The sequence below is a fragment of the Lissotriton vulgaris genome, chromosome 12, assembly GCF_964263255.1.
Source record: "Lissotriton vulgaris chromosome 12, aLisVul1.2, whole genome shotgun sequence".
Taxonomy (NCBI): Eukaryota; Metazoa; Chordata; class Amphibia; order Caudata; family Salamandridae; genus Lissotriton; species Lissotriton vulgaris.
This window is the reverse complement of record NC_141700.1, coordinates 110,177,725-110,202,260: the sequence shown is the minus strand read 5'-3', so window position 1 is coordinate 110,202,260 and position 24,536 is coordinate 110,177,725. Positions and strand designations below refer to the sequence as shown.

The following is a 24,536-nucleotide window of genomic DNA, read 5'->3' as shown; positions in this document are numbered from 1 at the left end:
CATGTTCATATTTTCAAATTACCTAAGGAGCGGATGTTCAGCTCTTCTGTGATTTTGGCTTCTTCGAGAAGCTCCTCCTGCGTCAGTGGTCGGTCAGTATGCGGCCCCTTCTTGCGCTTCGTTTGCACCTGACGCTCCTGCACCCGCAGGAAGGTCTGGCGGGTGTGTTCTGTTGTGGTCTGCCGAAGATACTTGCGACCTTAGAAGATGGCAAAATAAGGTTAAACAATGCACCCACAACCATAATGCATATTTATTTAACACCAGCCATAGACCAGTCTCCAAAAACAATATTCACAGAGAGGAACCACAGAAAAGAAAAAAAAAACTTTCCAAAAAAAAAGCAGCTCAAATTGCACAGTCACTCAGAGCTTGCTTCGGTTTGTAACGAGTCTGATTAAACAGGAGTTTAACAAGTCTGTTAAATATATAATCCTTCTGTTCTGACAATTCACTAAACCAAAAACATTTCACCTGAGTATTAAACAAGCATTTCCAATAGATCTCACTTTTGCGACCAATGGCTTTGCCAACGCTTTTCAGCAATGCTGTACTGCATGTCTAAAATAGGGGGGGGGGCTATAATTGTGTAGCGTACGCCACTAAGCATGTTCGCACTTACAAATTGATGCAGGCACTTCTTATTTACCGACCTGAGTTGGATAGGAAAATAAAGAAAAATGATGGGAAAGCGTGGAAGTGTGAGCACATCACCAATTGGGATAGAGCAGCACACGGGCAAGAGAGAGCAACACAGAGCATGGTTGAGTGGGCCGGAGGGGGGCAAGAGAAGTACACAAAAACAACAGCACATGTTCTCTAGTGGAGTGCTTTACCAAAAACAGGACTGCCCAAAAAGTGAGCAGTGGAAGGACACAAGTAATGTAGGCAAGTTCCAGGAGAGGGGCAAACACAAGTAAAGGAAGTAAAGCCCACTCAAGCTTACAACAGGTCTTTTGGCAAGCAGACCATTTGCACTGTGCGGTAGGTGACAACTTAAAGAGAACTGCAAGAGTTTATTTTTTATTAAGTGGATCAAAAAAAGACCCATTTAAAACAGATCATAACATACCTACAAACTTAAGAGACAAAAAATAAAATACCATTTTACAGTGAAATTATCATGTGTCCCAAAAACAAACCGCACATTTATGCGCACAAATATGTCTTTTTTGGAGGGGGGGTTTACATGCCTCTGGGCATCAACCAACACTCCCTTGAGTCGGGCACCCCTCATAGTGCCACCCAACCAGAACTCCCTCTAGTCGGGCACCCCTCATAGTGCCATCCAATGGCTGGGATCATTTTTCCCCCAGTGTAAAAAAATAAATAATTTCATGATGGCTAGAAAAATAATTCCCTCTACTGGATGGATGGAGATATATATATATATATATATATATATACACACATACATCCAAGTGTGATTAACAGAAATCAACATTTTCTGAATCATGCTTTAAAATAGCAGATAACAGTGTAATCACTTTCAACACCACCTGGCAATATTTTTTGAAATGTTCTTATCTCCAGAACAATAGACCGGGCCACTGCAGCATGGGAGGACCAATTTTTGCACCAGAGTGGACTAAAATATGCAAGAAACACAAATTATGCTGCATACTATGCACTTTTTTTAGCATTACTTTGTTTTTTTTTAATTTGTACACAGTAACATCATTAGGACCAAGGTTTCACCTCATTAGTACCACTCGGACACCCAAATAAATAAATAAAACAGAAAGGTGAGCAGTCAACCTTTTCAAAGGCTCTTCCACAGTGAACTGCTACATGTTTAGTAAATGTTCACCCATTTGAGCCAGAACATTATTTTTTAGTTAAAATCAGCAGATTATGGGGCAAATGAGGCAAATCTATAATTATGCGGAAGACGCCACATCCACAATATTGCAGAAATCCTGGGGCCCCAATTATAGAACAGATTTAAGCAAACTAATTAAAGCATTTTTTCTGAGTAAAGTTCTACTTTCGTGCCAATTGTGATGTCCATTGAGCAGTTTTTGGCTGTAGGAGCTAAAATGGGTGGGGGGGGGGGGGGGGGGGGGATGGGGGGGGGAGAGAAGAATTATCAACATTTTCCCCTGTATAACTTGCGGTACCATAGCTTACTATGTCAATGGAACGCTAGTTTCAGTTCAAATCCATCCTTAGGGTCAAATGCTACATGCAAATCAAAAATGCCTTTTCAGTGGAGAGTGCTTCTGAACCACAACTACTAAGTGTGGAGAGATTTGTATCCAATATGGATGAACATCTTATACACCAATGGTTTTTGGGGCATCTTGTTTACCCAGAGGTGAGAAACATATGATCATCTTCCCGCACTTCAAATGGGCAATGCATTCATACCCACTGGAGCGAATACATAAAAATCTGCAATACATTTATTTCCTGTATCAGCTCCAATGGGCTCTAGTAATCCCTAGTAGCCAGCTTAGTTAGGCAACTGGCTGCATTTGCCCAATAACCTAGAAGATATCAAATCAAACCCGAAAAGATTAACACCCACACACACAATTAAGACACAACTTAAATAAAACCCATCTACTTACTATCAGTAGCGTCATCTGGCGGCTGCAGGACAGGTGGTTTCTCCTGCCTGACCTTTGGTGCACTGCTAGCAGAAACTTCTGGCTTCTTGACTGTTGGTTTAGGTTTTAAGCTTATTATTGGTTCCTAAAAATAAAAACAAGTAGAAAAGGATGATTAACAGATGGATTCACTCTAAGAGAAAGGCTACAGCAGGCTATTTTATAGGGAAAAATCACATTGTCTGGGGAAAAAGTGGAACTATATCTGGAATTTTAGAGATGGAAGCTAATTCACGCTACTTAGGGATAAGTGGGGAGTGCAGTGCCTTGTTCACCATTTATTGAAGTTTAAGGATCTCCAAACGCACCAGATGCAATCAAGTTCATTACAAGTGGAACGTTTAATGCAAAAGGCATGAGGCCTTATGTAGGATTAGTGAAAATGAAGGAATAGAACTGGTTGTAAGCAAACTGACTCCAGCCTCCAGTCCTCTGGGGAGGAGGACCAAAAGACTCAGTCACTCTCTGAAATTAACCATGATGGGAGTAGGACTGGATGCTGAAAATGAAGAAATGTAAAGTAGCCAGCTTCCCCTTCCAGGAGGGATGTCTGGGGACTCAACAACTAGTCATTACAAATCAATTGGAAAGCAAAAAAGTTAAATCTGTCGATCTATAAAGAGTGCTCTGCCACAACCCTCCATCGTCAAACTAGTCAAAGGAGTGTCTACAGTTCCTCAACACGAACAAAACTGTACATTCTGACCTGGAGCCATTCCGCATCTATGCGAAGGAAATAACTTTAATTAATTTCCGAAGTTGTGCATCGTTATCAAATAACACATTAAACGGATCTGATAACTAGGGCAGAAAGTTGTACAGGCCTACACTGCAATCATGCAGACAATTAGGTGCATGAGGGGGTGTGGTAGGGGATACAAAAGTTGATTAGCCTAGGAACAAGGGGTAATGGGAGATATATCATGATAGAGGAATATGACAGAGAGAAAGATGCTGGGGCATATTGCTCCAACTGGACATAGCAAAGGCAACCAACCAGTCACATACAAACACATTTCAATGCCAGGTATACATAAAGACACCCTCCTTCAGAGTTTAATGCAGACAAAACAGTGTGGAGCATGTCATGAGATCGATTTTTAACAGCTGATGGTTCAGATTATGTCCTTACATCAATTGAAGATGCAGAGTGCTTTTGAAACCTGACAATGGTTAAGTTGGCAACATATTTTCCGGCTAACGGTCCAATGCAGAAATCTCATCAGGGTTTTTTATTTAAAGCTGCTTTTAATGCTCCCGATTCAGATCAATGATCACCTGGAAAACCCATCCAAAAGCTGGCCAACTTCAATCATTTTAAACTCGCAGGTACAGATATCAAGCAATATGTGAGGAATGTAGGTCTGTGCCAATCTACAGCTGAGGTAAGTACACGGAGAAGGATAGCACAAAGTCCAAACTCTAATACTGGTCAAGAGTCAAATACACACTTCATCTGCACTTGTCCGCAAGGCGGAGTGCTGCCATTTGATACAAGTTTTTAGCTGCTGTGATCTTTTATTTTACTTGTGTTAGGTTAGAAAGGCCATTATTGAAGACAAAGTATCAGTTACAATTGATTCAAATGCAACATATTTAGAGTCATAACAAGGAAAGGGAGTCTGCAATGAGTTGAGATAAATGCATGGTATTTGTGTATGTCAAAAGCAAACTGTGCCTTACCCTGTAAGCCTTGGTCACCACACGGCGTTTTCTTTTCGGTTCATCATCATCTTGATCACTAGTCGGATCATCCCCTTCGTCAATGTCGAAATCGGAATCCACCTCATCCTCACTATCCGAATGCTCCCCTTTGTACTCGTCATCGCCGGACTCCTGACAGAGGACAAACAGAGAAAGTTCAATGCGTAGCAGGCTGTGAATGTACATCTACAATACAGCTCACCGAGATTAAGAACCAGACGGACACTTGTGAAATGAGTACACTTGTCACAGGTCCTGCAAGTGCTACTGAGATCCGTCTTTACTACTGGACATCTATACCATTGGGACACTTATCCTATTAAATTACCTAAAATTTATCAGAAGACAATAAGTATTGTCATCCCCTTGACAGTTTTCCAATATAAGCAAATAGTGCTTTCATTTCTTTCTTCAATGACCGGTAGAGGTATTCTGGAATGCATTATGAGAAATTACACACATAAGTTAAAGTCCTCAAATTTTCGAGTGAAGTCCTCGAAATTTCCAAGTTTGCAGACTGTTTTAAAGTTCACAAACTTCTAAATACAAAGGACACACTGTTTTGGCAAATAAGGTTATTTTTGGATCAGCCCCTTAGTCATTTTGTACCTAAAAGAATCGCATGGACGTTCTTTTTGAGTCTTTTATATGTGGGATATAGAGGACTTCTTTTGAAATTCTTCAAATTTCAAACATGGTCATGTTATAGTGTTAATTTCCATCAACCAAACAGCTTCCGGTATAGCTCATTAAATCTACACACAACTGCTGTTCTGGTTAGGATATCTATACATATAAAACACTACTGAACAGAATTACACCAAATTTACAAACGCACACCAAAGAATCTATGTGAAGATTAAAGTGGTTATCATTGTGTACTTTTTTTTATTTACATCTCTCAAAAAATTATTGAGGGGACTTTGTACACATTGTATTGTAGAATGATGTTTAATTAAGCTGCCAAACGAAGAAACCGCATGTTATGTTATGATAAACTTATCAAGCGCACTTACACCATAGGTTTCTTGGCGCTAATCATACACCAGTGACTGCAGATGACCATTTTAGCGTGATTGTACAAAAAGCCAGGTTTTCAAGGCCTTTCAGAAGCCCAAGAGACTGTCACAGTTCCTAACAGAGTATAAGTGAATTCCAGAGCCTAGGAGCCAGATAAGAAAACCTACGACCACCATGTCATTTTAATTTGATTGATGGCGTGGAAAGAAGGTGAAGATGGGCGAAGCGAAGTTTACGTGTAGGGACGGACCTAGTGATTAGGCTGTTGATAAATCTAGGACTCGTGCAGCGTAGTGCGTTAAAGATTATGCATCCCGTCTTGAAAGCGGTGCGCTGCACTATAGGCAGCCAATGAAGGTCACAAAATAACAGCCTAGCTGACTGCCATCTCGGCTGTTTGTAAATCAGTCTCGCCGCCTGATTTTGAATTATTTGAACGCGATTAAGCAGCCCTAAGGGAAGGCCAGTGTAAAGGGAGTTGGAAAAATCAAGACGAGAAAGCACCAACGCTATCACAAACTGGATCAAAGCTTGGTGCGACAGCAGGTGCACAATTTTCCTTATTTTACGTAGTTGGAAAAAACAAGAGGAAACCACCGTACCCACATGTCCCTTCAGAGGGAGATCAGAGTCTATGGTCACCCCGAGACTTTTCACTGATGACGGGACAGGGGGGGGCCTAGTTCGCCCGGCCAGAAATGGGGTCCCCAACAAGTAGGGCTCTTCCCAGGCAACACCAATTCTGTTTTGGCGGGGTTGAGCTTCAATTGGTTAAGATCCATCCAACGTTGGATATGCAGCATTGTAGCTTGAAATTCAGCGGCTGCATTTTGGGAGTTCAACTTAAAAACCAGCTGAAGGTCATCAGCATAGTTAAAAACAGTTGTTTTCCTGATTTTAAGTGAATGAATCAAGGGGCGGATGTACAGATTCAACAATAGTGGGGACGAGGACGAACCTTGTGGGACTCCACATGAGGTAGACAGATTGGGGGCAGTATAATTCCCGAGACCCACTGCCTGGGTTCTGCCCGTTAAAAAAGACTTTATCCACCTATTAGCTGTGCCCCGGATCCCTGCTTGTTCGACACTGTGCAACAAGATGTTATGGTCGACCGTGTCGAACGCAGCCGACAGATCCAGGAGCACAAGTGCCTGCGGGGTCCCCTTGTCAGCATTGGCCCTCAAGATATCCATCACCGCTGAGATCACGGTCTCTGTAGAATGAGCCGGTCGGAATCCGGCTTGATTGGGTTCCAGATAATCAGAGTTTTCAATGAATTTGGAAAGGCACCTGGCTACATGGGCCTCCAGTATTTTTGAAAAGAAGGGGAGAAGGCAAATCGGGCGATAGAAGAATCAGTAGGATCTGCTCCTGGTTTCTTAAGAGGAACTAGAATAGCCTTTTTGAGAGCAATGGGCTCTTCCCCTTTACTAAGAGATTCATTAAGAAGGGGAAGGAGACTGTGCGGTAAGACTGAATATTTCCCTCAAGATAGGGGGAGGACAGCAGTCTTTGGGAGAGCCCGCCTTAACTCTGGACATTAGTTCTAATAATGTATCAGGGCCAATATTCGAAAATTGATCCATAGTAGATGGATTATAAGGATTAACCTCTAAAGGCTCCCCATGCACTAAAGAGGGGATGCTAGCCCTAATGGTTTCGATTTTAGCCACAAAGAAACTGTTCAATGCATTACACCGCTCTTGGGTAGGGGCCAAACAAGGTGAAATTCTGTCGTCGCTGCTGAGGTCGTTTACAATTCTAAAGATTTCTCTAGGTTTATTGGGGGCAGCAAGCACCTTTGTGGAGAAATACAAGGTCTTAGCAGCCAATAAGGCTTTCTTATAGACCTTGCGAGCTGACAGATAGAGCTGTCTTTCTTCGTTGGCATAGCTGTGCCTCTATTTCCTTTCAGACTGACGCAGCAATAATTCTTGTGATTTGAGTTCAGTGGTGAACCATTTATGGGCTTCTGCATGTCTAGCCCGTGAAAATTTGATAAGCTGGACGTGAATATCACTGGCCGCCAATAACCAGTTGGAGATGTCTTTTTCCATTAAATCAACGTTAGCATTGGCATCGGCGGGGGGGGGGGGGAAGGGAACTACCCACGGTATCAATAAATTCCTGCATGTCAAGTGTTCTCCATTTTCTAGTCATGCCTCCAGCCACCTTCGGAGACTTGACCCTTCCCTTGAAGGTGGCTGTGAATTCAATTAAATGATGGTCCGACCAAATGCATGGGGAAATGAGAGGTAGCGACAGTTCGATGTTATGTGACCAAATTTGGTCCAAGGTATGCCGCTTGATGTGCGTAGGAGCCTTAATATGTTGGACCAGGTTGATATTAGCAAGCAGTTCCGTAAGTTCTGCTGACTGAGGCGCCCCCTTCATTGTTGAACCAATAGTTCAGGACCCCTATGTGCATGACTCTTGCATGGTTCATAGCGAGGTTCGCTATCTGTTCGCTAAGAGAAATCGGAAATAAGGGCATGGGCTGGGGGGGGGGGGGGGGGGGGGCTATAAATAAGCACCAAGGCCAGGGATCCTGAATTTGTGTTGACATTGATGACCATATTCTCAACCTCTAGGAGAGACAGAGAGGTCAACCTGGTAAACTTATGATTTTTATTTATAATAGCTGCAACTCCCCCTCCCATCTTCCCTGCAGGCCTATTGACTGCTAAGATGTAGTAGTCAGAGGGAAGTGCTGCTAAAATGTCTGGAGTGGAGTCGGTGCAAGCCAGGTCTCCGAGAGCAAAAGCATATCCGGTTTGGCAGACACCAGCAGCAGAAAAATGTTGAGTTGGTGCCTCACCAACGAGCGGGTGTTGTGATACAGAACCCGAAGAGAGGTCAATTTAGGTGTAGGTAGAACCTCCATAGATCTCGTAGAGTGCACCTCTGGCAAGGAGATGAATTGGTCCACTTGAACATCAGATATGCCCTGGTCCCTGATGCGGTCCATGACTTCTTGTGGTAGCAGAGTTTTATGTAGCTCCAGCGCTCTAAGGTCGGATGAAGAGTAAGCCGTGATTAGGCCAGGGTTTGTGGCCTCTGGGCCCGGGCAGGCGTGGACTGGCGCAGACGGGCACGCGTCCGCTGCGCTTCCGCATGCTGGTGTACATAAGTGCCCTGACCCTGCCTCTAAGCTCCGCCCGCTCTGGCCAATTGGCTGCGGCCGCTGGGAGGGTATCAGTCAGTGCTCGAGTTCTGTTCTAGTCACACAAACAAGATTCGGGTAAGTAATTCTAAAAACACATTATGCAACACACAGTAAAAATTCACAATTCTTAAATTGCGCTGGCTAAGTGATCCGCGCGGCATCAAGCGTATAATCATAGGCATAGTCCTACAAGGTCACTCATCCAAACACAAATAAACCCAACAGACAAACTCGGAAACAATATGGTCAAGCAGTCTCCATTTATTGAACAGGACCATCATAAACACTGAAAATACTCATTGTTAGACATGCAATGAGTTTGATGCGAGAGCCCGGAACCATAAATAAAATCTTTACAATCTAGTGAGCGCTCTACGAGGCTAAATAAGTGTCTGAATCCCGATATACTGGTTCTGTCCGTCCTGTCCTGGGCAGAAGCGGTCGCTTCCACCACCTCCTCCCTGACTTGGTATCGTACCTGCAAATCTCCTGCATTTGTAGCGCTTCTTGACCCGACTTTGTAGCGCTTCCTGAGTTCTCACTGCTTGTGTGCCATTTACTGTATTGTATTTAACTGTATTTGTAGCGCTTCTTGACCCATCTTTGTAGCGCTTCTTGACCGACTGCGTGGCTGCACAATCCGATCGCTTAAGGGAACTTTGCTTTGAAAATAGTGCCAATCATCCTAGCGCTCGTGAGCCCTCCATTGCGCTTTATTTTCGCAAACCTCTGCTGCATTATTCCCACCCCACAAGCGGCCTTACCCCGTCCTACCCTGCAGCATTTGTTTTGCTGCTGCCATTTTGATCTCGTTTGTTTGGCCGTCCACACACACTTTCCCCCCACCTCGCTCCCGCCTCCCAGCTGCCCCTCCCACGCTCCGCCCCCTCCACTTTACACTTAAGTCAGATGAACCAACGCGCAGCGTCCACGCGCTGCGGTCGCGCCGAAGGTGCGCCAAAGGTAAGCCCGTCTACGCCCGTCCGCGCCAAGACCGCTCCCAGCGCCAGACCCCCTGGCCCCCGTCCCACCCACCCCACCCACATTACATACGACGCCTCCACCCTCTTAGCCCTAAACCCCGGCCGACTCACCAACTGCGCCCAAGCCGCACCTGGACACACCCATGGATCCTTCACATGCAACTCCTGCAAGTATGACGGCACCAAGACCAACTACTCATCCACTAACACCAAACAGAGATCTGACACCAACCACCTAAAATGCATCCTGCTCAACACCCGCTCGGTCCACAGACACGCCATCGACCTTTGGAATCTACTAGACACCATCTCTCCGGACGTCGCCTTCCTAACAGAAACATGGATGAACGCCTCCTCAGCCCTCTGTCGCTCCCTTGAGAAGGCCTAGAAAAAAAGACCCAAACACCAGCACCAGGGACGCCTTCAAAAACGCCACCCGCATACACCACCAACTGATCCGGGCTGCCAAGAAAGCCGCATTCAAAGACCGACAAGACAACAACGCCCACAACAGCAAGGAATTATTCAACATCGTCAAAGAGTTTACCAACCCCACTGCCAACTCCAACGACATCACTCCCTCTCAAACCCTTTGCGACTCCCTAGCTTCGTTCTTCCACGACAAAATCGCAGACATCCACAACAGCTTCGACAACCAACCCGGAGACCAACTCACCCAACCTTCTGCCGTACCTTCACCCCCCTTGAACATCCTTAATGACTGGAACCCAATCTCCACTGAGGACACCATCCGCCTGATGAACTCCATCCACTCAGGATCCCCCACAGACCCATGCCCTCACCACATCTTCAACAAAGCAGACTCCATCATAGCACCACACCTCCGAGACGTCATCAACTGCTCCCTCAACTCCGCCACCTTCCCGGAAAGCTGGAAACACGCCGAACTCAGCGCCCTTCTGAAAAAAGCCACAGCTGACCCCACCGAACTCAAAAACTACCGCCCCATCTTGCTCCTTCCATTCCCGGCCGAAGTCATCGAGAAAGCTGTCAACAACCAGCTCGCCGCCTTCCTCGAAACCAACAAATCCCTCGACTCCTCACAGTCCGGCTTCCGAGCCAAACACAGCACTGAGACCGCACTCATCGCAGCAACAGACGACATTCGAACTCTACTGGACAATGGAGACACAGTCGCCCTCATCCTCCTCGACCTCTCCGCAGCCTTCGACACAGTCTGTCATAGCACCCTGCTACAACACCTCAGAAACATCGGAATCCAAGGAAATGCACTGGAATGGATCACCTCGTTCCTTGCCGGAAGAACTCAGAGAGTCCGCCTCCCACCATTCAAGTCAGAGGCCACTGAAGTCATTTGCGGCGTGCCACAAGGATCTTCACTCAGCCCCACCCTCTTCAACGTATACATGAGCCCCCTCGCGGCCATCGCACGCCAACACAACCTCAACATCATCTCCTACGCTGATGACACTCAACTGATCCTCTCACTCACCAAAGACCCTAACACCGCCAAAACTAACTTACATGAAGGAATGAAAGAAGTAGCCGAGTGGATGAAGCACAGCCGTCTGAAACTGAATTCAGACAAAACAGAAGTCCTTATCTTAGGTACCTCCCCCTCCGCCTGGGACGACTCTTGGTGGCCAGAGGCCCTTGGAAAAGCACCCATCCCGACGGACCACACACAGAACCTGGGCGTCATCCTGGACTCCTCACTCTCGATGACCAGACAAGTCAACGCCGTTTCATCATCTTGCTTCAACATTCTTCGCATGCTCAAAAAAACATTTCGCTGGATCCCCACCGAAACTAGAAAAACGGTCACCCACGCACTGGTTACAAGCCGCCTGCACTACGGAAACACCCTATACGCCGGTACCACCGCAAAACTTCAGAAAAAACTCCAACGCATCCAGAACGCATCAGCCAGACTCATACTAGACATCCCGCGTAAAGACCACATCTCTGGTCACCTGAAAAACCTCCACTGGCTCCCCGTCAATAAGAGGATAACATTCCGCCTCCTCACCCACGCACACAAAGCACTTTACGAACTTGGACCCGAATGCCTCAACACACGACTTTCCTTCTACAACCCCTCCCGCCAGCTACGCTCTTCCAACCAAGCCCTTGCTGCTGTTCCTCGCATCAACAAAACCACTATGGGAGGAAGATCCTTCTCCTACCTGGCGGCTGAAACCTGGAACTCACTTCCCATTCACCTTCGTCTCACTCAGAACCACCTAGCATTCAGAAAGCAACTTAAAACCTGGATATTCGACAAGTAATTCCCCACCCTTCTTCAAGCACCTTGAGACCCTCTGGGTATGTAGCGCGCTATATAAATTAATTGACTTGACTGATGACATAACTTTATACTTAACTATCATATGCTGGTCAGACACACATGACCTTTGAATCTGGTTACAACCATGGTATGAACATGCAATTTTTTTTTAATAAAACAGACTTTATTCGGTTTCCAAAAGCAAGCAAGGCATGTAGTACAATCAGCGTGCCGTATCGTAGTACATAAAACTGACGTAGTGAGTAATGAAATCTGTTACTGTTAATCAAAAACACCAAACAATCCCTCTCCCTCCCCCCTTGGGTAGGGACATCACATCTCATATCATGTATACTTGGTACAATAAAGAAAGGTAAGGTAAAACCTCAGCAGTAGACTTCAGGTGGGGAGGGGGCACTTCGCTCTGCGGAAAACATTATGCTGGTTCACGGGACAAAGAAAATTAGTGTGGAGGAGTCGCCAGCTATGGAGCATTTAGGTCGCCGTGGTGACTCCAGAGGAGAGTTCGCTGGAGAGTCCAAGTCTGGGTTGGTCTTGTCATCCACTAGTGCACTCCAGGCTCTGGCTATGTTCCCCACGTCCCTGTAGGCCTCTCTCAGGAGTATCCATCCCGCACAGCCCGCCCATTTTATGAGTTCCCTTCTCCACTCTGATATTTGCAGACCTCTTTGTGTTTTCCAATTGCGAGATATCTCTCGTTTGGCAATGATGTATGCCTAGTTCTGAAACCTCCCAGTTATATTTGTCTTCGCTGGGTGAAGGAACCAGGGCCCCAGTGTTTGTGGGATCTCTCTCCCTATGCACTCTTCCATCGTTTGGATCACTCCCTTCCAGAAAGGGCGTAGCTCAGGACATGTCCAGAACATGTGAAGAAAATGGGCTCTCTCATCCCCGCAGCGGGGGCATGTTGCACCCGGTATAAGGAAATATCTGCCTATACGTTTGGGGGTCAAGTATGCCCTGTGTAGCATATAATAATTGCTATGTTTAAAACACGTAAGGAGACTTTCAAAGTGTATTCTAGTATCCTATCCCAGTCTTTCTGCCCGATGGGGATGTCAAGGTCCACTTCCCACCTAGTACTCAACGCGTCCAGGGGCAATTGTTGGTCTGCTCTCAGTGCCCGATAACCCGACACGTTAGTATGACCCCGGCTGAGAGCATCATGTATTGACAGCTCTGGGATGTCGCAGGTTCTATAGTTTCCTCACCCCCCCCCTAGTTTCTTAAGGAGCGACGTAATTGCCCCAAGAAGCAGGAAATGTCCCTGTGGCAGGTCAAATTCTGCCCTAAAATCCTCTAACAAGAGCAGTTCTAATTTCCTACAATGGTCCCCCACCTTTGTTGCCCCCACCTCTACCCAATGGCCTAGGTCCCGTCAATTCCCTCCATGAGGGAGTGCGTGCAGGAAGTCCAGAGACAGTTCCCACAAGTGAGGGATCTTGATGCTTATTCGTTGCGGGCCTCTATTCCAACACTTTGTCAGTATGCAGAATTCAAGCTAGTCATTTGTGTTAGATCGCCGCACTCTAAGAACCCCAGGAAGCTCAGCATTATGTGTTTTCAGTTCCCTGAACCTACCGGGATCCATAAGGGCAGTGTGGAAAAAAATTAAGAAGTTGTAGAAGGGCCACCATCTTTAGGAGAGCTATTCTTCCCATCACCGAGAGTGGAAATGTCCCCCAAAAATTCATAGAGTATCTCAAGGAACCAATTGCTTTCCCTATATTTCCCTCCAGTCGGCCATCTTTGTTGCAATTAATCCTAACCCCTAAGTATGTCAGACATCGGGGTTCCCATTGTACCCCATCTTATTTCTCTGGAGGGTCTTCTTTGCTCACCATGGGGAACAGCCTGGATTTCTGCCAAATATCATGCAGCCCTGATAGAAGGCTGAACTACTCCAGCAAGGCCCCTTCTGCGTTGTGCTAGAAGAGTATCGGATCATCTGCGTATAGTGCTCTTCTATGGCAGTGCCCCTATACTGTCAAACCCCAAAATGCTTTTACAGCTTGTGCACATGCCGCCATGTGTTCCATAGCTATGGCGAAAAGCGGGGAACAGAGGGCACCCCTAAAGCATCCCCCTTTCCTTCGAACAGCTTGCAGATTTAGTTCTACCGCTGCACACTCTGGAAGTCGGTCTTGAATAGAACAGTTGAGTCCAGGCTATAAAACATTCTCCCAATCCCATGTGTGACATTTCCTCATACAGGTAGTGCCATTCCAGGCTGTCGAACACTTTTTCGATCTCGACAGCAAATATGGTCGGGTCCTTATTGTAGCCATTATCCCTCAAAACAGTTAAGACGTCTAATATTAGTCACCATGCTATGGCCGGGGATGAATCCCGCTTGATCAGAGTGGATCAAAGTCGTCATGTGGGGAAGCAGGCGGGTTGCTAAGATCTTACTTAAGATCTTGTGGTCAACTTTTACATTGACAGCGGTCTGTACACCGTGCGATCATGCTCTGGATTGCCCAGTATCAATAAAGGGACGATTATTGCCTCTCTAATGGAATCCGGTAAGTGGCCAGTAGCATAGGCCACATTATACAATTCCAACAGCTTGGGCGGCAATTCCAGGGTATAGGGGGTGTTGAATTCCACCTGGAAGTCATCAGTCCCGGGATCTTATACGCGCCATATGTTTGATGGGGCATGCTATTTCCTACTGGGAAATATCGTCTCCCAGTGCTCTTGCCTCCTCCTACCCCAGACGTGGTAAAGAGTTCGCTCCCAAAGAGGCGCAAGTCGCTGCGGTATTCATTGTAGTAGCACTCTTATATAAAGACAAATAGTAATGCAAATGCTACTTACCAGTATGCATCTGTTCTTGGCATGTAGGGCTGCTGACATTCATATCTGTGCATAGTCCGCCACCTAGTGTTGGGTCCGGATGATTGCACATTGTTGTCCTGGAAGAGTCTTCGAAGTATCACGAGATAGGTGGCTCCTCCCCTGGACTACAGTGCGCATGGGCATCGCCTCCATCCCCAGATTGTTTTTAGCCATTGGCAGAGATGGAGTGAAGAAGTGAGTGATGACCATGCTATGAGCATATGTGTGTAAATGAACACATACTGCAGCTGCTACAGGCGCCGGGGAGGAGGGTGGGCGATATGAATGTCAGCAGCCCTACATGCCAAGAACAGATGCATACTGGTAAGTAGCATTTGCAGTTCGAGGCATGTGGGCTGCTGAATTCATATCTGTGCATAGAATACATAGCAGTCCCTCCATTAGCGGCGGCCGCCCGTGCCAGCTGCATCAGTCTGAAAAAGTGTTTTTAGAACAGCCTGACCAACAGCTGCCTGTTGTTTTGAATGCACGTCTACACAGTAGTGCTTAGTGAAAGTATGAGTGGTAGACCATGTGGCTGCTCTACAGATGTCTTCTAAGGGAATGTTACCTAAGAAAGCCATAGAGGCCCCCAACTTCCTAGTGGAGTGGGCCCTTGGTGGGATAGTGAGAGTGCGCTTAGCTTTAGCGTAGCAGATTTGAATGCACTTTACTATCCATCTAGCGATTCCTGCTTTGGAGATTGCATTTCCCTTGTGTTGTGTGGCAAAAGCAACAAAAAGTTGTTTGGTTTTGCGGAAATCTTTTGTCCTGTCCACATAGTACATCAAGGCCCTTTTCACATCAAGAGTGTGGAGCATGCGCTCCGCCAGCGTCTCTGGGTTTTGGAAAAACACCGGCAATTCAATTGTTTGGTTCATGTGGAACTGTGAGACCACTTTGGGTAAGAATTTAGGGTTAGTGCGGAGCACCACCCTATTAGCATGTACTTGGAAGAAAGGTTCTTGGATGGTGAGAGCCTGCAGTTCGCTTACCCTCCGTAGCGATGTAATTGCTACTAAGAACGCAACCTTCCAAGTCAAAAACTGGGGTTCACAAGAGTGCAGTGGCTCAAAGGGAGGACCCATCAGCCTTGTAAGAACCACATTGAGGTTCCATTCTGGAGCTGGTGGAGTCCTTGGTGGAATGACCCTTTTGAGTCCTTCCAGAAAAGCCTTGATAGCAGGGACCTTAAAGAGAGACAGGTGGGGGGGCGTGGCCAAGATAGGGGGGGCGTGGCCAAGATAGGGGGGGCGTGGCCAAGATGGCGTCGGAGTAGGACGCATCTTTGAGCCTCTCCGACGCCGCATCGAATTAGCCTCTGATAGCGGGGTCCCGGGAGTGCTGCACGGCGCTGTCTTGCAGGTGAAGACTGGCGGAGAGCTCCGGTGCCGACAGCGGGGCGGCTTGGTGCCTGCGCATCCCCCCGGAGCCGAACTGAGCTGCGGCCTGTGGAGCAGCGGACTCGCGTGCTGGGAGGTCCGACCCGGCTGGAGCGTCGCCTGGCCCTTCTGGGGCCCACCCTGTGCTGACGGCCCCGGCGTAGGCCTGGAGGGAGCGGAGTGCACTCTGCCTGTGGCGGCGCTGGTCACAGCGCGATGTAGTGGAAGACTCGTCGGCAACGGCGCTGAAGGGCCGAGGACGGGCGGACCGGGCTCCGGCGGAGGCAGACTGGACGGGAGCGTGGTTCACTCCCCCACCGCCATGACACATCTGAGGTGAGCCGGCGCGACTGTGGAGTGAGCGGAGCCGGCGGATGGCGTGAAGAGAGTCGCAGCAGCCGTGACCTGGCCCGGTTGTGGATCTGAGGCGGCGCCCTCGACTGGCTGGGCGGTGGCTTGACCGGCGGCGGCTCTATCGACCTACCTGCATCCTGTGCTGAGGTGGGCTCACCCTGAAAGTTGCTGGGCATTGAGCGATGAGCCCCATGGGCTGGTCCAAGTGACCAGGACGCTGTTGCCTGGAGTGGACGGACTCGGCGGGTGGGCCGGCACCGCCATTTTGGAGGTTCCCTGGTGGGCGATTGGCCTGCTTATCTCAGGCGCGGACTGCTGCCGAGGGGGAAGCCCGGAGTGGCCCCCCACGATCACAGCTGGCTGAGCAGTGGGGCCGTGGTGGTGACTCACGCGTCCAGGCATAGCGGAAGGGACTCGGCTGGAGAACGAGGGGACCGAACTGCTGGGGCCGGGGATCTGCTTCTCCCCGCGACAACACTTGAGACGGCCTCTTGGAGGGACCCTGCTTGGCGGCTGGTGGGGAAGTGCGCCACGTTATTGAGGTATCCTCATCCTGGGGGAAGATCGGTGCATGGAGGAAAAAATTTGGTGACTGCCTTCAAGGACGCTCCTCGTCCCATGGGTGCTGCCACGTGGGTGCTTACTGAAACAATTCACTAGCTTCCCTGGAGTCCTTCGCTTATCACAATTTCTGCGACCAGGGGCGCTCCCTCAACGCTGCTTGGCTTTGCCCGGAGGAGCACTTTGCACGCACCGACGGTCGGGACGACTAGCTGCCTGAGGTGGGTGTCCCGCCGTGCGGGCTGGCGCCGCCATCTTGGTGAACCCCTGTTTGGCGCTCGTCCTCGCGGTCTCTCTGGCTTGCACTGCTGGCTGGAGACGCCCACCGCGTTCTCCCCACACCTGCGACCGGCTGACCGCTACACCTGTGGGTCTGCCCCTTGCACCCTAAAGTAGACGAGGGGGCGCGGCTGGAGGACACGGAGATCGGATGGTGGCGAACTGCATTCACGGACCATCGGGAGGAGGTCTCTTCCCGCGACGGCCCACGTGGTCCTGTGGGCGCTGGAAGTGGGTGCATAACTCCAGCACTGACGTGCAATAAACGCCCTGAGAGGAGGAAGCCGCCCTGCCGCCTGGGCATGCCTGCATGAACACGGGAAGAGGTGAACAGCACCGCCGACAGGAGGCCCGACACTGTGAGTCCCTTGTTTGTGACCTGTCCTCCCGACAGCGTCTGCCTAGAGTTTGGTGGAAGAAGTGTGAAGGAGTTCACGGCCATGTCCAATTCACAGCGCAGAGGTGGGAATAAGGGGAAGGAGGGGGCCTCCAAACCACCGCAGCAGCCTGCATCGCCGGGAGCCAGTGGTTCCTCTAAACAATCGGATGATGAGGCGCCGGCGACCAAGGCCTTCATGAAGGAACTCTTCGCTACTATCAAGGAGGATATTACCGAACTTCGTACACAGCTGGCCTCGGACCTCAGGGAGGTACGGAGGGATGTCGATGGGATCGGCGAGAGGGTGGCGACGCTGGAGGACCATGACCTTAGCATGGCGAATGATATGCACCAGCTCCAGCAGGACATCCTACGTCTCACGGAGCAGAATCTGAGCTTACAAACCCACACTGAGGACTTGGAAAACCGCTCCAGAAGGAACAACATCCGTATTAAGGCGGTACCATGGGATGGTGAAGCGGGGGACCTGCGTGGGTACGTCCAAGCCTTGTTCCTTCAGATCCTAGAGGATGAAGAAGTGCGGGATATCCTGATGGACAGAGTGCACAGAGTGGGGCTACCCAGGAGAAATGGGGGCCCCCCGCCCGACATCCTTGTCTGTGTACATGACTTTCAGATGAAGGAGAGGATATTGAGGAAGGCTAGAACCATTTCCTCATTACAATTCAGGGGCCACCACCCCCAGCTGTACCAGGATCTAGCGGCGACAACCTTGCAGAAACGGAGGGACTTCCGACCTGTGACCGCCTTCCTCCGGGAGCGCGGGGTGTCATACTCCTGGGGTCACCCTTTCCGGATAGTCTTTCGGTGGGAGAATAGACTGAGGCAGATCAACTCCCTGCAGGAGGCGAAGGAGCTGCTGGGCATCGAAGAGACGACACCATCGCAGGAGGCACGTGGCTCGCCATTCCGTAGGCGGCGGCGCTCTTCCTCATGGCACAGGGTGGGCCCATCCCCGGAGCGGCGGCGACCGGATTCGGCGGCTAGTGCACAGGAGAGGGATGCAGCGGTAGCATCGGTGGCCTCCGCCACTGTGGCGGACTCCCAGCTGGGCTCTGGAGCAGCTTGACCCCACGTCAGCGAAGTGGCGTCGGAGAGGGCTCTTGGCCTGAGGTCCTCGGGGTACTAAGGTACTTTTGGTGAAGACACCCCGGACTTCGGACCTGGGGGTCCCAAGGTGGACTCCCCTGCCCCTACCACAGTCCAGTGGGGGACTTTTGAACCGTGACCTGCTGGAACTGAAGACTGCGAGGTTCAGGTTAAGTGCCTTGAATGGCCCTTTGTTGTTCTTTGTTCTTGGGGGGGTGCTGGGGGGGTTTGTGGGTGCTCTGATTATGGGTGACATAGCGGGGTTTTTTGGGTTGGGGTTGGGTGTCCGGGGAGTGGCGGCGACACTGTGTGGTGAATGTGAGATGACAGGTTTATTATCGTTACTTTCATTTATGTTTTACGTAGGGTTCTGGGAACTGCCCTTGTTGACCCTTCTGTGCCTCGGGGATGTGGTTGCCTCATGGACCTCGCGGGGTGGCCGGGAGGACCTCCTGAATTGGCTGTGGCTGGGTTTCTTCTCTAGAGGCCCCGCGGTTGTCCCTTCTCTTTGGGCTTGGCTGGTGGGGCAAGTACGAGTCTGGATCGGGCCTCGTGGCTGTTTGACGGTGAGCATGGCGTGGAATCTGTGTGAGCCCTTATGCATGTTAGCGTAGGGACTTGGAATGTCAAGGGCCTTAACTCCCCACAGAAGAGGCAGAAGCTCTGGAAGTACATCATAGATCACCATCTGGATATAGTGGCCCTCCAGGAAACCCATCTGGCTAGGAAAGATGAACTGAGGCTTCGTCATCGGCAGTTCCCCCTTATATACAGGGCCTCTGCGGCCACGAAGCACAGAGGGGTGGCCCTACTCTTTCGGGCTTCCCTTCATTTTCAGCCCCTGGGTGTGAGTGCGGATAGAGACGGCCGTTGGCTCCTGGTGAAAGGTCTGTTGCGGGACCGCCTGTGTACCTTTGCTGTCTTGTATGCCCCTAACGCGGGTCAGAATGGCTTTCTGCAGGATTTGCTGGACAGACTGGGGGGCTTTGTGGAGGGTCACTTAATAATGCTAGGCGATTTCAATATGGTGTGGGACGGAGGGCAGGATAGCTCTGGGGGCCGCAGGGCGGACACGGGCGTCTTTTCGGACAAAACTAAGCAACAGTTGAGAGATCTGGGGTTGTTTGACGGTTGGCGCTTTCTTCACACTCAGGCCAGAGATTACACCTTCTTTTCCAACGTACACCACACATACTCCCGTATTGACTATGTCTTACTCAGCCAGGCTCTTCGGGGAGATATCGAACTGGCTAATATTTTTCCACTTTCGCTATCAGATCACAGCCTTGTTGTTCTGGGATTGCGCTGGGCCGCTGGGGGGGATGGTTGGCGTAAGTGGTACTTTCCGGCGGCTCTGGTCCGGGATGAGACGTCGTGTAAGGCACTACGTAAGGCGATTGGTGATTTCTTCCTCCTTAACCCACCTTCGGACACGTCGGTATATACCACGTGGGACGCGTGCAAGGCCTCCTTGCGGGGCACGTGCCTCGCTCTCAACGCGACCCTGAATAAACTGCGGCGCGAGGAGAGGGAAGCTCTGGAATTGGAATTGGCTACCTTGGAGCAGGCTCACAAGGCGAACCCATCCAGGGTGACCCTACGCCCCCTAACGGCGGTCCGAGGGAAACTGAGGGCCCATTACAATAACAGGGCAGAATTCACCCTTCTGCGACTCAGGCGTACCTCCTACTCCCAGGGCAACAAGATCGGGCGTCATTTGGCCCGACAACTACGGGACAAACACGAGAAGGAATATGTCGGGGGTATTCGCGATCAGGCGGGCTCTATCCGGCATAGAGACGCGGACAAAGCAGCCATCTTCGGGCGCTTTTACGCGGCACTCTATTCGAGTGACGCTCTCGACCCCGACGCACAGTCCAAATTCCTGGAGGGCCTGTCACTCCCGAAGGTCTCTAATGAATGGAACGAATTGCTATCCTCCCCCGTCACCCGTGAGGAGATCTTGGAGGCCATTATTTTTTTTTTTAAAAAAGAGAGACAGGTGCTGCCTATTCTGGAGGTATGCTGCCATAGCAGACAGGTGAATGCGGATGGAAGAGTACGCTAGATTACATCGATACAGGTGAAAGAGGTAGCATATGATGTTCTGAATGGAAGCATCTAGCGGGTCAATGCTGTGGTCTACACAGTAGATGACAAACCTCTTCCATTTAGCCGCATAACAAGCTCTAGTAGTGGGCTTCCTTGCCTCCCGAATGATGTCCATGCAATCGGGAGGAAGATTGAGGTAGCCAAACTCTAGGACTTCAGGAGCCAGATCGCCAGGTTGAGCTGTTGCGGATCTGGGTGCTGAATGTCGCCATGGCTCTGCGTCAGAAGGCTGGGAGTGAGATGAAGCCTTTGATGCGGTACCACGGAGAGTTCCAGAAACGTGGTGTACCATGGTTGGCGAGCCCACGTTGGAGCAACCAGGATGAGCGTCATCGAGTGTTGCCTGAGCTTGCGCGCCACCAGCGGTATCAGAGGTGCTGGGGGAAAAGCGTACGCAAATCTGCCTGACCAGTTCATCCACATCGCATTGCCCTGTGATTGGGGGTGTGGGAACCTGGCGGCGAAGCTTTGGCATTTTGCGTTCTCCTTTGTGGCGAACAGGTCTATCTCTGGATGACCCCACTTTTGGAAGTACGGTTGGAGTACTGATGGATGTATCTCCCACTCGTGCATCTGATGGCTGTGTCTGCTGAGCAGATCCGCCATTTGATTGTCCTTGCCCGGGAGATGCTCCGCCATGAGGAAGATGTTCCTCTGAATGGCCCACTTCCACATGCTCTGAGCCAGATGAGACAGCTGTGGAGAGTGTGTACCTCCCTGCTTCTGGATGTAGTACATGGCCGTCATGTTGTCCGTCCGGATCAACACGACCTTGTTGCACAGATGTACTTTGAACGCCTTTAAGGCCATGAAGATTGCCATCAGTTCCAAGACATTGATGTGCATCTTCCGCTGCTGAAGTGTCCATAGTCCCTGCACGGTGTAGTGGAGTACATGCGCTCCCCATCCCTGGAGAGAGGCGTCCGTTGTCAGGATGATCTGTGGGACAGGCTCTTGGAATGGTCGGCCCTTGCAAAGGTTTTGTGGATTCCACCAATGCAGAGAGTTGTACGCCCGACCGCTCACCAACACTAGGTCTGTCAGTTGCCCATGAGCCTGAGTCCACTGACGTGCCAGGCACTCCTGAAGCGGACGCATATGTAGTCTCGCGTGCGGGACAATGGAGATGCAGGAGGCCATCATGCCTATCAACTGCATGAACACCTTCGCTGGAAGCGAGTGTTGGGGTCTGAATCGATGGATCAGCGCCTGGATACTGGCGATTCTCACTGAACTAGGCTGCGCAGTGGCTGCCAGAGTGTCGATTGTCGCGCCCAGATACTGTCGCACGTGGGCGGGCTGGAGATGGGACTTTGGGTAGTTCAGAGAGAATCCCAGATCGTGCAGGAGGTGAATGGTGCGTGACACGTGGTCTACGCACTGCCGTTCCGTCTTTGCCTGAATAAGCCAGTCGTCTAGGTATGGAAAGACATGGACGTGCTGGCGACGGAGATGCGCCGCCACAGTCGCTAGACATTTGGTGAAGACTCTCGGTGCCGTGGTGACCCCGAACGGCAGGACTCTGAACTGGTAATGCTGGTCTAAGATCGTGAATCTGAGATACTTTCTGTGGGAAGGATGCAGGGGAATATGGAAATAGGCATCCTTCAGATCCAGCGTTGCTAGGAAGTCCCCCTGTTGAAGCAGGGGAAGCACCTGCTGCAACGTGAGCATATGGAAGTGCTCCGAGTTGATGTACCAGTTCAGGGGCCTGAGGTCCAGGATCGGCCTGAGCGAGCCGTCCTTTTTGGGGATCAGAAAATACAGGGAGTAAACCCCCGTTCCCCGTTCTTGCAATGGAACGAGCTCTATCGCCCCTTTTTGCAGCATGACCAGTACTTCTTGCTGCAACAAGGTCAAGTGCTCGCCGGACATAGCACGGCCTCTTGGCGGTATGTCCGGTGGAATGGACGTAAGTTCTAGACAGTACCCGTACTGGATAAGAGACCTCACCCACCTGTCCGTGGTGATGGACCTCCACGCCGGCAGGAACTGCTGGAGTCTCCCCCCGACAGGTGTCGTGTGATCGGGGGGAAGTGACAAGACGTCACTGCTTGTTGGAGGTGGTGGACCTGGAGGCATTGTTTCCACGTCCCCTGCCTTTGATATTATTGCCTCTGTAGCCACCCCTGCCCTTGTTGTTGTTATACGAGGACTGGGTGTTACCCTTGTAGTACTGCGTGGACTGGGATGCCTGGCCTCTCGAGGTGCCTCTTGAATTGGAGCGGCGAAAGGAACCACCCCGAAACTGCTGACTTTGTAAAGCCCCCATAGATTTGGCAGTTTCGGTATCTTTTTTCATCTTTTCTAGGGAGGCATCCACCTCAGGGCCGAACAGATGGTCAGGATTCACTGTCTGACCCAGTATTGTGGTTTGTATGTCGGGTTTGAACCCAGAAATTCGAAGCCAGGCATGGCGCCTAAGTAACACGCTTGTATTGATAGCCCTGGTGGCAGTGTCTGCCACATCTAGGGCACATTTGATGGATGCATTTGTAATGAGTTTGCCCTCCTGAATGAGCATCTCCCCCGCCTCCTTGTATTGGTCAGGCAAGTGTTGCAGTATGGCCTCTAATGTGTCATAATGGGCCCTATCATAACGTGCAAGCAGGGCTTGAGTGTTAGAGATCCTCCAGATGTTCGCTGCCTGTGCAGCAATGCGTTTGCCTGATGCCTCAAAGATCTTGGACTCTTTGTCTGGGGGAGGAGCATCACCAGTAGTCTGCGAATTCGCCCTCTTTCGAGCGTTGGACACCACCAGGGAGTCCAATGGCAAGTGTCCCTTAATATACGTGGGATCCGTTGGCGCCGCTTTATATTTCCTGTCGATGCGAGGATTGACCACCCGCGCCCGGGTGGGCTCCTTGAATACCTCCTGTGCATGCTTCAGCACCCCTTTAAGCATCGGTAGTGTCTTGACTTGTTTTTCGGCTACCGAGAAGGTGTCGACCAAGAAGTCTGCATCCACGGGGTCTGAGTGCAGTTCGACGTCATGGTTCGCTGCAGCTCTCTCTATTAATGCATTGAACGCCGCCGAGTCCTCTGTCGGGGACGTCTTTGCGGCGAAAAGTTGAGTGTCCTGCCCCGACTGCGGGTCGTCTGTGTCGCCTCCTGCTGTCCAGGGCACCTGCTCCTCTTCCGGATCCGAGTACGCAGGATAGTTGTACTCGGCCTCTTCCTCGTCCACATCAGGCACGGGGGAATGGGCCGGCGAGTGTTCCAGGGCTTGTGGAGACAGAGGTTCCATCAGAGCCGAAGAGTCCGCAGAGTAGCTTTTGTTCTTGAGTGGAATCCTAAAGGGTTCCAAGGCCGGCTCCGACGTAATCTTTCGTTTGAGGAGCGACAATTTTCCGGTGTTGGCGTCGATGATCACCTCACGACGTTCCTCCACCGCAAGCGGCTGGAGCCGAAGCTTCGACACCACCAAGGCAGCCTTCGGCGTCAATACTTCCTGAGAGTGTCCGCTCTGCTTAGGCGCGAAGGCCTTCGGCGCCGACTTGGGAGGAAGGGTAAAACGAATGGGCGTTTGGTCCTTGGCAGGCTTCGGCGTGGGCCTAGGCACTACAGTGTCCTGGCTGGGAACCACAGAGGACTGTTGGAGCAGCCTTAAGGATTCTCCCACCTTCTTTGTAAGGGATGCCGAGGGCTGAACCGTCTCGAGCGATTCTTCGTCTCCGAGAGCCCGGTCTCCGGTAGGCCTCTTCTTCGGTGCCGACGCCCCAAGGCCTGTCGCACCGTCG

At 50.4% G+C, this 24,536-nt stretch overlaps 1 protein-coding gene across 1 annotated transcript in view; it reads right to left on the bottom strand.

Annotated features, from left to right (window-relative positions):
• The window catches only part of VPS72 (vacuolar protein sorting 72 homolog), a 45,646-nt gene that overhangs the window by 9,326 nt on the left and 11,784 nt on the right, over positions 1 to 24,536 (bottom strand). Inside the window, exons 2-4 of the mRNA XM_086947426.1 lie at positions 4,296 to 4,448; positions 2,574 to 2,697; positions 23 to 199 (exon numbers count right to left, since the gene is read on the bottom strand). Of these exons, the coding sequence (XP_086803552.1) occupies positions 23 to 199; positions 2,574 to 2,697; positions 4,296 to 4,448 (454 nt within the window). The remainder of the gene's footprint in view (positions 1 to 22; positions 200 to 2,573; positions 2,698 to 4,295; positions 4,449 to 24,536) is intronic.